This window comes from Rhinolophus sinicus, chromosome 5, assembly GCF_057876585.1.
Source record: "Rhinolophus sinicus isolate RSI-liver-muscle chromosome 5, RSI-T2T, whole genome shotgun sequence".
Lineage (NCBI taxonomy): Eukaryota > Metazoa > Chordata > Mammalia > Chiroptera > Rhinolophidae > Rhinolophus > Rhinolophus sinicus.
The window spans coordinates 45,642,478-45,655,814 of NC_142505.1; the positions used below are offsets into that span (position 1 = coordinate 45,642,478).

The 13,337-nt window shown below is 36.0% G+C and overlaps 1 protein-coding gene across 10 annotated transcripts in view; it reads right to left on the reverse strand.

Annotated features, from left to right (window-relative positions):
- GRM7 (glutamate metabotropic receptor 7) overlaps positions 1-13,337 on the reverse strand; it is an 820,225-nt gene that overhangs the window by 400,991 nt on the left and 405,897 nt on the right. For all 10 annotated transcript variants that reach the window (XR_016021304.1, XR_012489707.2, XR_012489705.2 and 7 more), the window contains exon 4: positions 6,245-6,399. Coding sequence is in view for 5 of the 10 variants with exons in the window: in XM_074313055.2 (XP_074169156.1) it covers positions 6,245-6,399 (155 nt within the window). In the remaining 5 variants the exon portion in view is untranslated. The remainder of the gene's footprint in view (positions 1-6,244; positions 6,400-13,337) is intronic.

A 13,337-nucleotide genomic window follows, 5' to 3' on the forward strand; every position in this document is an offset into this window, starting at 1 on the left:
TTTTATCTTAGCAATAAATCATTAAAAATACATAAATATGATAAATGTTTTAACTCAAAACACACACACACACACACACACACACACACACACACACACACAGAGTCTCCTGTCAATCTTCTGTAGGATCAAGGTATTTTTTTGTGTGACTATGCGTCATCTGATTGGCCTCCTTATCTTAATCTTGAAAACAATAATTAACTACAAGAAAATTCACTTTTGTGGTTTTTAAAGTGAAATGAAAACTTAAAGGGAGTTACACAATAATCTAAGTGCAGTAGTTTTATAGTGTTTATGATTTCTCTCCAAATTTAGTCTTGTGTTGTCCACAACTAATAGTGACAAAGTTTTACCAAATCTTTCCAAAGAATTCAAATTTGTTTGCTGTGAAATAGCATCTCTCTCTCATTCTCTCTCCACTCACTTCACTGGTTTATATAATTCTTAATTATATTAAACAATTACGGTGATACCTACCTACTACTGGAATAAATAGATTGGGATCAAAAAGAGCTAGTTCTTGGTAGCCAAAAATTCAACCAGGGGGACATACTAGACACCAGACTATTGGCTGTGAGTGTTCAGTGTCCTGGGGTATCTACAGCAAAGCTTGCACATAGAATAGATATTTTCTTGTTGGTTTACATATTTGCTGATTAGGAAATGATTGGCCAATTAAGTGAAGTCAGAAAGACAGCATCTATCCTCTGAAACAAGAGACAGCCTGGCTCCAAATCTAGAACTGTGTGCATATAAAGCAACTCCAAGTTAACTGTTTCAGATTGCAGGAGACAGCTAGGTTGCAGATTTCTCTGTTTATATTTCTTACCATTTGCTCAAGGCCAATCATCTCAAGTTTAAGCATGACACCTTTAAAAATAAGATGCTGTTATTCTTCACGCGGATATATTCTCACCCTTCTGATCTGCTTGCCCTCCCTTCCTAAGTCCCTCCTATGGCTACAAGCAGTACAGTCTGGAAAGAAAGCTCCCACTGGAATGTCTGAGACAAACAGAGGCAGCCTTATCTGCACTTGCTACTTTCTGGGGAGTCAGAGCTGAGGCTTCCCTTGTATGTTTGCAACATTTCAACAAATCACCTAATGGAGCCATTCTGCCAGTCCTGCACAGGGAGCCTCTCTAAAGTTGAAAAGAAAGGCAAGATAAACAAAGCCGGCAAGAGGTACTGCAAAGGGAAGCAAAAGAAAAAAATGTATAAACCCACATTGAAATTGCTGGTGAGACCCTAAATTGGAGGGTTAAGTACATTTTTCTACTAAATATCTTAAAATAAACAGCCAAAACGATAAACCATTTTGGATGAATATTTCCTCATCGTGAGAAAACTTCAAATCCATACAAATGTGAGTCCTTTGCCAATTCAGGTATTATAGGTATATTCAGATATAATAGAAAAAAAAAAACTACATGTAGCTTTTACAAAACTTACTCTGTGCTATATCACTTAGTAAACAACAAGAGTGTAGAAATAAAGATGGGAAATCACAGGGAACCCACAGGCTGTCGGAGTGCTATGAACATGACAGTATAATTGGCGTTTTCTGCAAAGGGGACACGGGACACATTTTGGACTGGGGGAGCAATGAATTTGGTTTTGTAGGGTAGACTAACTCTGAGAAAAGCAGGAAGTCTTTTAAAAAGATTAATTATTTGATCTGTTTTGAAGGAAAAATATTTTTTCAGATCAATACGAAGGATGGAAATAGGAAACCTTGATGGATTTTAGGCAGTGAAAGGCTCTGCTATGAATCTGTTCCAGGAATCTAGAATGCTAGAGAGGCTTGAGCTAGTAACCTATATCTACACCCTCCCAATCTATATTTTCACTTGCATTATATCCTGGCTGTCTGGTCTATCTTCTTTCTCTTATGCATCTCCATAATTTACAAGCTGGTCTTTAAGGAAATGTGCTTTACAGTGATTATCCTAATAGAGCACTTTCTTATTTATGTCCTTTTTTATCATCTGCCATCTCCACATTAAGACAGTGACTTCCTGAGACTTGGTCTAGATTTTCACCTGCTATATCTGTGTTTAAATTAGTGCCTAATACCTTGCTAGAGCTTGTAAACATTTATAAAAGACCCAGTGAAAGAAATTGTCTTGACACTGAACATGGAATCTTCTGACTGCTCTCTTATCCAACAAGGTGAGAGGTCTAAAAAGCTTATGCATTGCTTAGAAATAGTTTTATGGTTTAAGGCAATGTTTTCTTTCTTGGTGTTTTCTTCCATTCACCTAACAAAACCTGGTGACATATGTAGAACATTCCAAGTAATAAAGTAAGGCTAACGTAGGACACGTCAACATTGAAGCCAGAAATATTTTGGTTCAATTCTTCATAACTTTGATCTTTCTGGTTTTAGGAAAAATAAAGAAAGCATTCATTTCAATCTTGAGTGGAAAAGCATGAAACACCCAACTTTGTATGCCAGGTCCAGAGCCCTTTTTGTCTTTTCCTACAAATATCGCAGATTTAATTCAGGAACCAAGTTGTTCTATAGACCCATTTGAGAATCATCACCAATAGTCAGAGTCATTATAGTTAGCTTTGATAATTCACCCTTCATTCTACTAGCTCCTTAATGTTAGTGATTCTGGCCCAGATGGAAAGACGCTGCTGCGTGATTCTCCTGGCTGTAATCAGAGGATGCCTAGGGCAGCCTACTTTCAGAGAAGCCGAGTTCTTTGGAGGACAATGAGTTGAAGGCAACGTGGGCATGTTTCGCTCTGTAGACTTGCTGATGGCTGGAGAGGATGACGGAGAGTCCTAGTTAGCGCAGCGAGGAAGAGCAGAACACGCCAGTGATCCCCTGGCTCCTCACACAATGCGGAGACACTAAAAGTTACAAAGGGGTTTTGGCCCGGGAGCTGGGGAGTGCAGCCAAGTCCTGGAGACATTCTGGGATCTCCCGTGAATGCTGGGCAGCCAGCGGGCACAGCCAGCCTTTCTGGGCACAGTTCCTATCATCATCAAAGTGAAAGCGGGAACAATGACACCCTTGACTGGCGAAAACTGAGGCTTTTTTTTTTTTTTCTATAAATGAAAAATAAATACAGATAGAAAATAAAAGACGAACACTACTTTCACAGGGGCAATGTACTTGCTAGGACTTTGGCCTCAGGCAATTTATTGTTAATTATTTATGCAGATACAGAAAAGACCAGCCAAAATTTCAGATGTTTGCTGAACATGTTAAAAATATGGATCTAAAGAAAAAAAATGTTTATTATTGATTAGCATTTTCCTATTTACCTTTGAAGGTATAACCATGTATAACACAAAGAGACAGAGATGTAGCAGTATTATGAGTATGTATTTAGATGATGTTCTACCCCAGCAGAATACACTATGAAACATCTACCAAAAAGGAAAAATAAATACACAGGAAGGGAAAACTTACTTGCCATATAGACTATGCTTCATTTATAGTTTCATTTGAGATATTTCATAGCTTTGTTCAGAAAACTTGGTGAAACAGAATGCATTTGTTTGTTTTGTTTTGTTTCATTTCTTTGGCGTGTGACACTGTAAATGTATAGCTACTCTCTTGATGTTCCATCATCTGTGTCAGTGAACAAATCTTGACTGTACTTTGTAGTGATACGGAAGACAGTGGCGAGTCAGAAGTCACGGCATTTCTAAATAGCCAAATGAAGTCCCTCATTATTTCCTCTGGGTAGCAGTGGAGAGTTCTGCACGAAGATTTGCCACTTTACCTCACCCCAATAACAGTTTTTATTGACAACAATATTTCTCTCCCATTTCAATGTTTAGGCTCCCATATTATTTGGGCAGATTCAGGATGTGGTTTTGTACCTGATTGAATAACTTTGCATATCCCTATACGTGCATGGAAAAATGTATTTTGTTTCAATAATTTATAAAAATTTTGAGATGCTTAATAATTTCCTAGAATATCTTGAAACAGGCTACTGATCATAGACTGTGGGCATTTATGTATATATGATGTCTATAGCTCAGGAAGAGAGGATCTCAGCAGAAACACTGTAATCTATTCCTTCGCTTTGATTCTCACCCAACTCTTACATTTCACTCCATAGAGTCACCTGAGTGAGCTTTCTACCCCCGCTGCTTACACTCCACTTATAGTCCCAGATGATGTTCAGACTTTCAGAATAAAGTACACGTTTCGTAGTACAGCTTCCATGACCATGCGCCATCTGACTGCCCCACTTCTCAGCCCCATTTTGTGCCAGGCCCTCATGTCATCTGGGATTCCTCCCCATCCATCCAGGATCCAAGCACTTAAAAATCTATTAGAGCACCTGTCATATCCAGGCCAAGATTTAGGTGCTGAGGGTACAATGGTGCGTAACAGATACATTCCCAGATAGAGACAAGTCAAGAGGCACTACGATGGTAGGGAACACGTAGGCTGCTGTAGAAGTAATAGAAAGGGCTCCTGTCCCAGATTTGGCTGGGGTGGAATGGTCACAGATGGCTTCCAAGGAAAATGAATGTCTAAGCAGACACCCAAAAGGTAGAAAGGAGTCAATCTGGCAAACAGTGCAGCAGCTGGTACTCTAGGAGAGGGAAGGGTTTTCCCAAAGTCCTATAAATGGACAACTTATTAAAAAACACACACACACAAAAAAAACAGAAGAATGTTAGGATGGCCACACGCAGGGCTGTTCTGCAGAAGGAGGTACTTGCTTGCCCTGGTGGGCCCTGCCTCTTCACTCTGTTCCTATCTCCTGCGTTGGGAGCTTCTCCTGGGGCTTCTTTTCATCACCTGCCCAATGAGTTCCAAGTCATCCCTTCATATTTCCCCTCCTGTAGGAACCTTCTCCAACTCCAACAATCACCCCCCAGAGAAACTTCCACAGTGTCTCCTTTGTGTCCTGTGGGTCCATCTCGCACCTCACTATGGTGTTTCACATGTTATATAGTCATTGGCTATTTTCTGACACCTTCATTCAGGTCTGTAAGCTTTGAGGGTTAGGATTGTGTCCGCACCTCATGTTTCCAGCTAAGCGCAGAGTAAGCCACACCATATATCCTCAAGTACATCTTGAGTGAAAGGAGTGGAGATAGGTAAAGCGTGTTTCATTCTTGCAGCTCATCTGTAAATGTATTTTCCTGGGTTGTACAACAGGCAACCCTCTCCGGACATGTACCAGGGAATGAAATTAGTTCCAAGTTGCCCAGTGAACACATGGGGGACTTGTGGGATCATTATCTCCCCAGACAACATAGTGAGGCAACAGTGACAGAACCATAACCTGACTGGCTTCAAAAGTCCTGCATAAACCATGCAGACTGCTGGGGAGAATAATTAATGTGATTGGAGTAGAGACAGAATAGAAAGAAATGCAAATATTTGATCCCTTTTTGAGTGAGAGGATAGAGTTCTTTTTAATGAACAAAGCATGTTTTAGGGACTCTTTGGAGAATTGGCCCCTCAGAAAAGGAACATGAGGTGGGATACTAGTGAGGGGTGCCTTTTCATTGCAGTGTGTTCTTTTAGAAATAATTTTTCGTTTCAAATTAGAGGAGACAATAAATCATAATCAACAACTTTTGTTAGATCAGAAGGATGCCAATAAATGTCCTCTCCTCCTGCTTCTTCTCAAAGAATCCTTGTAGCAGGAAGGAAGCCAATGCAAAGAACAGGACAGATATTTAGAAAGGCAAGAGAGAGAGAACACGAGACTCAAGAAGGCAAGGTAATTTTGGTGCCTGAAAGCGGTGGCATGCTATGTAATCCCAGGCTCACTAGCCTGGAAGAGACCCCAAGAGGTGATGGGAGAAAGGGTCCCAGTAGTCATCCTGCTAGGGAGGTAATGACTACATTACAAAGGGAAATTATTCACTCAGAACTATAGCTCACTTACATACACTTGAATTTTGTGATTGTTTTACTTACTAAAGGTAATGCTCCTCTCTCAAAAAGCTCCTGTGGCATGATAGAAAACAAAAATTAAAAAAAAAAAAAAAAACACACACACACAAAAACTATATGTGTGTGTGTGTGTGTGTTAATTGTGATATTATGAAAATAAAGTGATCTCTTCAAAAGAGGCACTTTCACTAAAAAACAGGCAGATATGTGGCCTCATTTGTGTTTCAGGGCTATAAGTTTAAAACTATCTCCATAAATTATGTAAGAATGCCAAACCCTGAAAGAGACACATGCTTTAAATACCCTACATAGTACCAACCACTCTCTTAGCGGAGCATAAACTGACAAAACCGGTACCTTCCACGGTTGCTCGCTTGGGCTGGATGGTGATGGCTCCTTCTGCAATATCCTCATACTGGTGCAGTGGGTTTATTTTGGATCCCCAGCTGTCTGATCCAACCCAAAGAAAGTGGCCCACTTGGTCAGCTCTTTTGGCTGCTGCAAGGATCTGCCTGTAGAAAGGAACAGGAAAAGGTATATTATGATAACGAGCAGCTGTTGAAAGTATACAATATGGGAATCAAGCAGGAGGAAAACAGCTACTATGTCTCAAAAAGTAAATAATTAAAGGCAAAAAGCAAGCCAAAGGATTTATATACTTCATATATAAAGAGATTTGATAAACCAATAAGAAAAATTATCAAAGCAGCTTGAGGAAAATAGGCAAACATACTAAAATTCAAAAGATAAAAGGAGAAATATAAATGACCAAATAAATTGATCATTCACATGGATTAGAAAGGAGGAACATGTGAATTATTAGGTTGGGCAAAAGTAATTGCGGTTTAAAAGGTTAAAAATAAAATTGCAAAAACCACAATTACTTTTGCACCAACCTAATAGGACAATAAGTCAAATTCACTTCTTGTTTGTTTTATTTTATTCTGTGTTGTGAGTTTGGCATGGAGCCGGATAAACGAGCACTCTTCCTTCACTGCTGGTGGTATATGTCATTTCTGGAAAACAATACGTCAGTCTAAATTAAGGGTCCTAAATTATTCATTAAAATGAACAGAACTCCAGATTAAGTTTGAAAAACATACAACCCATGTTTATAAATGAAAATAGTATGTAATTGACATGGGCAACAAGGTATTTGAATAATAATATTCAAATACACACAGTATTTGAATATCAATCATAATTTATATCATTTACTTATAGACTTTAACTTCCATACAAAAATATTTTGCCCTTGATATTAGGATACAAAAGTATGTTTGTCATTATAGAAGAGCTACGTCTATTAAAAAATAAAAGAAAAAAAGGGCAACTAGTTATTCATGGAAAAGTTATTACAATAATGTTTCTGGAAAAACAGAGGGTGGATAAGAGGTAACTACATTTGCAGAGCAGAGAAAGCTACAACTAAAACAACGTTGATGGGTAAATCACAGGAGAAGTGGTTTGTTTGCCTCTCAGGATTTGAAGGGACCAAGTATCACAAAGGTACATGGCTAAATTCAGTAGGATTGGTTGAAAGATAATATATGGAATGGAAAAAAAACCAGATTCTCTTATTCTCCCATGCAGGATATAGAATGGTAATTTTTAATAAAAATGTAAGGACTAGGTTCTGATATTGTGAACACCCAAACAGTAGATGGTTGTGGGTAAGTGATGGTGATTTAATCATGAGGGTGGTAGGTGTGGGGGGAGAAGTTAAAGTTGTCATTATGTATTGAAATATTAAAGCCCTTTAGTAAATTTACAAAATTCTGGAGACCAAGTGTGTGTTGCTTCAGGCAGAAAACAGCTTTTCTGGAAAAATCTGAACCACCTAAGGAAAAGATTCTAGGTATTGACATGCAGATCCTCTAATGAAAAGGCCAACTGCTGCCTGACCAGTCCACTGAGAGCTCTGTCCGTTGACATGTACATAAAGCTTTTTAGTATCTTACTCAAATGGGAATGTCCAGAAAATATCCATAATTGTGGAAAATCTCCAATGTAAAATAGAAACCAACAAACAGACAGACGAAATCTAACAAGGAGAAAGAAACCAGTGAGGGGTGGAGCAGAAAAAAATATATGAAAAAGAACAAAATGCCAAATGCATTGAAACAAGAATTATCATATCTATAATATAATCAAGAACAAGATAGAAATGAACAACAAGAAATAGCTCTTAGGTATTAAAAATAGTAAATTAAAATTATGTTATAAGTGATAAAGAAGAAAGTGAAGAAAATTCTCCAGAAAGCAAAAAAACAAAAGGTAGAACATAAACAGGAAAAGTTAAATGTCTTAAAGAATGAACCCAGAAGGCACATATCAAACCAATAACATTTCCAGAATAAATATGGAGAGAAAATAGATTGAAATGTTTCAAATAATATATTTAATGAAAAAAAATTCAAAAAATTGAAAATTTCCAGATTAAAAAGCTCACCAAAATAATGAGGAAAAATCAAGCATGTGACAAAATTTAAGATTTCTAGAAGTAATGAGAATATCCTAAAAGCTTTCAAGAGAAAATCAGGACACATGCAAAGAAATTAGAAACAGAGGAAACAAAAAAAGATAATGAACAGAGCAATGTGTCCCAAAATCTAAGGAACATTTATTTTACAATCTAGAATTCTAATATTTACCACATAAAGAATTCCAGTACAAATATAATTAGCATACATTCCCAGTGGGTTTTTCCATCTAAAATTGGAACCTTAAGAATCCTGCAAGTTACTAGTCCTCTAACTCATTAGTCATCATAGCTATTTACTGTAAGGAATTTATGTGCCAGATATGACATATTTAAAAATAAATATGAGTCCAGACTTTAAATTCCCAACTACTATGTAAGTGTGAAAACAGAATAAGAACATTTTTAGGCATGAAAGGCAAAAAAGTTTTTCCTTAATTACTCATTATTAGGAAGTAATTGGAGGATGGCTCCAGCAAAATGAGGAAATAAACCATGAACAAAAATGAAAGAGAGAGAGAGAAAAAAAATCTAAATATAACAAATACTAGTCTAGAATAAACCAGAAAGATGGAGATTTCAGGAAGGAAGTGTCCAAGAAAAGTAATGGAACTTACAGATTACTTTACATATGGACAATAATGTAAACAGTGATTTTTATTAAATGAAAATCTGATAAAATGATGTTGGGAGGATAAGGGAGGTCTAAGTGAGCCAAATTCTACCTATAAAAGAAATTAATAGATAATATTTAAAATTAATAACTCAAAAATTGTAGTATAGGTGCATTATGCAGATGAGACCTAAAAAAGAGCTTAAAGAATTAAAATAGAGGCTAAAAGATAACAGAACCAGAGAGTATGGAAGACTGGGGCAGGAGACCAACGTTTTGCATGAAGAGTATTTCAGTCACATCGTTTTTGAAATTTGTGCATTTATCATTTTTATAAAATAAAACACAATCAGTAGTTTATACTTTTGACCTAGAGGTATGACTTCTACTAACCTATCCAAATAAAATGATCAAATATGCTGTCAAAATTGTAAGCTCATTACTGGAGACAACCTGAATGCAGAGCGATAGGGAACTGGTAAAACAAAGGACAGTGCATCCAAAGGATGGATGGGGAGTGATTAAAAATATACTTAGTGTGACTTCCACAAGGTATTGTTAAAAAAGGAAAGGCAAAATAAAAAAAAACACTGCCAAAGATTGTTCAATTCTTATATAATGAAAGCTGGCCAAAAAACTGCCGGGCATATGCATATACCGTGTTTCCCCAAAAATAAGACCTAGCCGGACAATCAGCTCTAATGCATCTTTTGGAGCAAAAATTAATATAAGACCCAGTCTTATTTTACTATGATTTAAGACTGGGTCTTATATAAAATATAATATGATATGATATGATAAAATATAATATAATATACATAATAAAATATAATACCAGATCTCATATTAATTTTTGCTCCAAAAGACGCATTAGATCTCATTGTCCGGCTAAGTCTTATTTTCGGGGAGACACAGAATGCAGTTAAAAGTATAGGGTCGTAAAGCACAGAAAAATATGGGTGCCAGTGGTGGGGGTGGGGGATGGGAGAAACGGTAACTTTTTTGGGTTTTGTTTTCAGTTTAAATATATATATATATATATATATATATATATATATATATATATATACACACACACACACATCAGGAAAATATGGATAATACACAATCTGTTGTTAATAATAACAATTCATTGAGGAGGTGCTGATGAGTTTTGAAGAGGAAAAAAATGATGGGGAAAAGCCAAGTAAAACAAGTAAAGAGAGATGAAACTGACATAAATACAAAAAATGGATATTCACCTTAATAAATTTATGTAAAATTATGGTTTTATTTATTAAGATAAATAAGTTTAAACCATTTTAAAATACTCATGGTATAAAAAGTGAAATGTCATTTGCTAAAAGCAAAGTATAAAATTCAATGTGATCCTGATTCTATTGGCGAAAACTGATGCATGTGTAGAAAAAAAAATATTACAAACAATAAACTAGCATTTTATCAGTGGTTATCTCTGAGTGTTGGATTACAAGTTTTATAGGAGATTTAAAAATCATACGAGTAGTTTATGATTATTCTTTCTAACCTTCAATTTGTCTAGATAATCAGGGGACCAAGTAAACATAAGGGTTCCTTTTATTAAAGAGCATTAGCAAAAATCTTCTCCACATTTTCTAATGGATTTAAAAGAGCCATATATTACTTGTATAATCAGATAGTGCTCCAGAAAAAGAATCCACTCTTGCCTAAAATCCAAATTATCCATACCCATGATTGATTTAGCACTTATTTTAGCTTCAAAATCTAGATGTTAATGTCTTCTCACCGCTATTCTCTGGCAAAATACTTGAAGTTAATGTTCTAAGAAATCTCAAAATTTTCCATCTACAGGGTAAATCTTCTGAAAACAGAAATAACATAACATTGTAGGTCATTAATACTCTTCAGACATCATTGTGTTTAAGACCATGTTAGAAACTCATATATGCACTTGACTTTCATCACTATGCTCAAGAACTATTACTGCTATCACTACTATGAAATGCAGTATGCAATAATATTCAACACACAAACAAGTCCCAACACAGAAAGAGAGAGGGTTATATACATTTTTATACCCCAAATTAAAACCTCACATTACCTGTAAGTCAAGAATATTAAAACCAACTAACTGCTATAGCTATTTGCAGTAAAACTTTTATGTGTTGTGTACGATGTATTTAAAAATAAACATGAAGCCACACCTTATCAGTATGTCACATATTTAAAAATCTTTAAAATAGGTATGACAATGACTTATGAGATGATTAAGGAAGATAGTGGTAGAGTTGAAAAAAACCTGGAGCAAAAAGACAAAGGTGATATTATGAAAACAAAATAGTCTTAAATAACTAATCACACAGGATGGGAGAAAATGCCCTAAGAGGAACGGAATCACCATTTTGTAAGGAGAGAAATAATAAATGTAAGCGGTGATCAGAAATAGCTTCATGGAGAAGGGCATGTTTGAAATAGGCCTTGACACACAGATGCCCTTTCAACAGACAGAGAAGGAAAGAAGGTTCACATCATGTGCCAAGGCCATGATGGTGGAACACTTAGGACATGTTGGAAGACCAGAGTCATGCATTTTGGGTGGAGAATTGGGTGAGTGGAAGTTATATCTAAATATTGAAATAGGATCATATTTTAAGGCATCATGAAGTTCAGAGAGCCAAGCCTGTATTTACACTATGAAATAGTGGGCCTTATAGGAGGTAATTTATTCATTCATTGAATGCCATTTATTGACCATCTACTACTATGTACTGAGCACGGTAATAGGAACTGAGGACACAAAAGGAAGTCAAACAAGGCAGCATCTCTACCCTAATGATGCTTACAGACTAGTGAAGAATATGAACACTAATCAAATGATCAAACAATGTAAAATGACACCAGTGGCATAAACTATGAAGAGCTTGTCAATGTTGCACTGTTCAGAGACACCTTCCCTCAGAAAGCAACAGTTAGAGATGGCATTAGAATGATGAAGTGAGGGGGAAAATAAGTGTTCCAGGCGTGAGGAAGAGAACATACAGAGACCTGGGAGGGAGGAAACACAAATGACCCCCTTGCCTGCAGTGCACAAAACGTGAGGGAGCATGGAATGAATAAGTCTAGAAGTAGGATGAGAGTGGCTCACCATGATAAGAGCTCAAAAGGATTTTCATCCTATTGATGGGAGAACTGAGGCGTGGAGAAGATGGGAAGTGGTGTGGGTGTGGAAGCTTGTTCAAGGTGAGACAATGCTCATTTAAGTAGCATAATAATCTTCAGGTATCCCAACTTCATGCTTAACACTCTTTCTATTTAACAATCCTGCCATCCGTGATTAGAGCTTAATACCGGAAAGATGGATGGAGTCAGAGGCAGCGTGTAGGACGCAGGTGGAAGGGACAAATACAAGCCTGGGAGGTTGCCATGATGGCAGAGCAGTAATCCAAGGAGGACGTAACAACGGCCTGGACCCTTAAACTTTACCTTTAATAAAAGACATTCACCTTCAAATTCAATGACACATTATTTTAAACCATAAGACAAAAATTAATAATAATAAATAAATAAATAACTCTTTCACATCAGTGGAAATGTAACCTGGCAAAACCTCTTTGTAAGACAATATTCATATTTTTTTTAAGAACAGATATGTCTTTGCCCTGGAAGCTTCTTTTCTAGGAATGTATGCTTCAAATTCTAATAAGATAAACATATATAATGATATATTTGTATATTATTACACATTTGTATTATATTGATATTACCATATTTCCCCGAAAATAAGACCTAGCCGGACAAGCAGCTCTAATGAGTCTTTTGGAGCAAAAATTAATATAAGACCTGGTATTATATTATATTATATTATATTATATTATATTATATTATATCATATATGACCCAGTCTTATAGTAAAATAAGATCGGATCTGATATTTACATATATATATATATATATATATATATATATATATATATATATATATATACACACACACATATATATACATAATATGTCGTATATTAATATCATATATGAATATATTTATATTTGTGCACACAAATTTGTCAAAAAGGAATTTATTGCAGCACTATTTATAATTGCAAAAATATATAATCAAACTTAAATTTCAATCAATAAGGGAACAGTTAGTAATTACAGCAAAGATATAAAATGAAATTCTGCACAACTATTAAAAGACTGAATGGATGTATCGGTACTGACATTCAGGGATATCTATGGCAAATGGTATGTAAAAGGTATCAGGGAGCAGAAGGAGATGTACACATAGTATGCAACTATTTGGGTTAAAATATACAGACTGTCTCTAGAAGAATATATAAGAAACTCATAATTAGACATTACATCTGGAGAGGAGA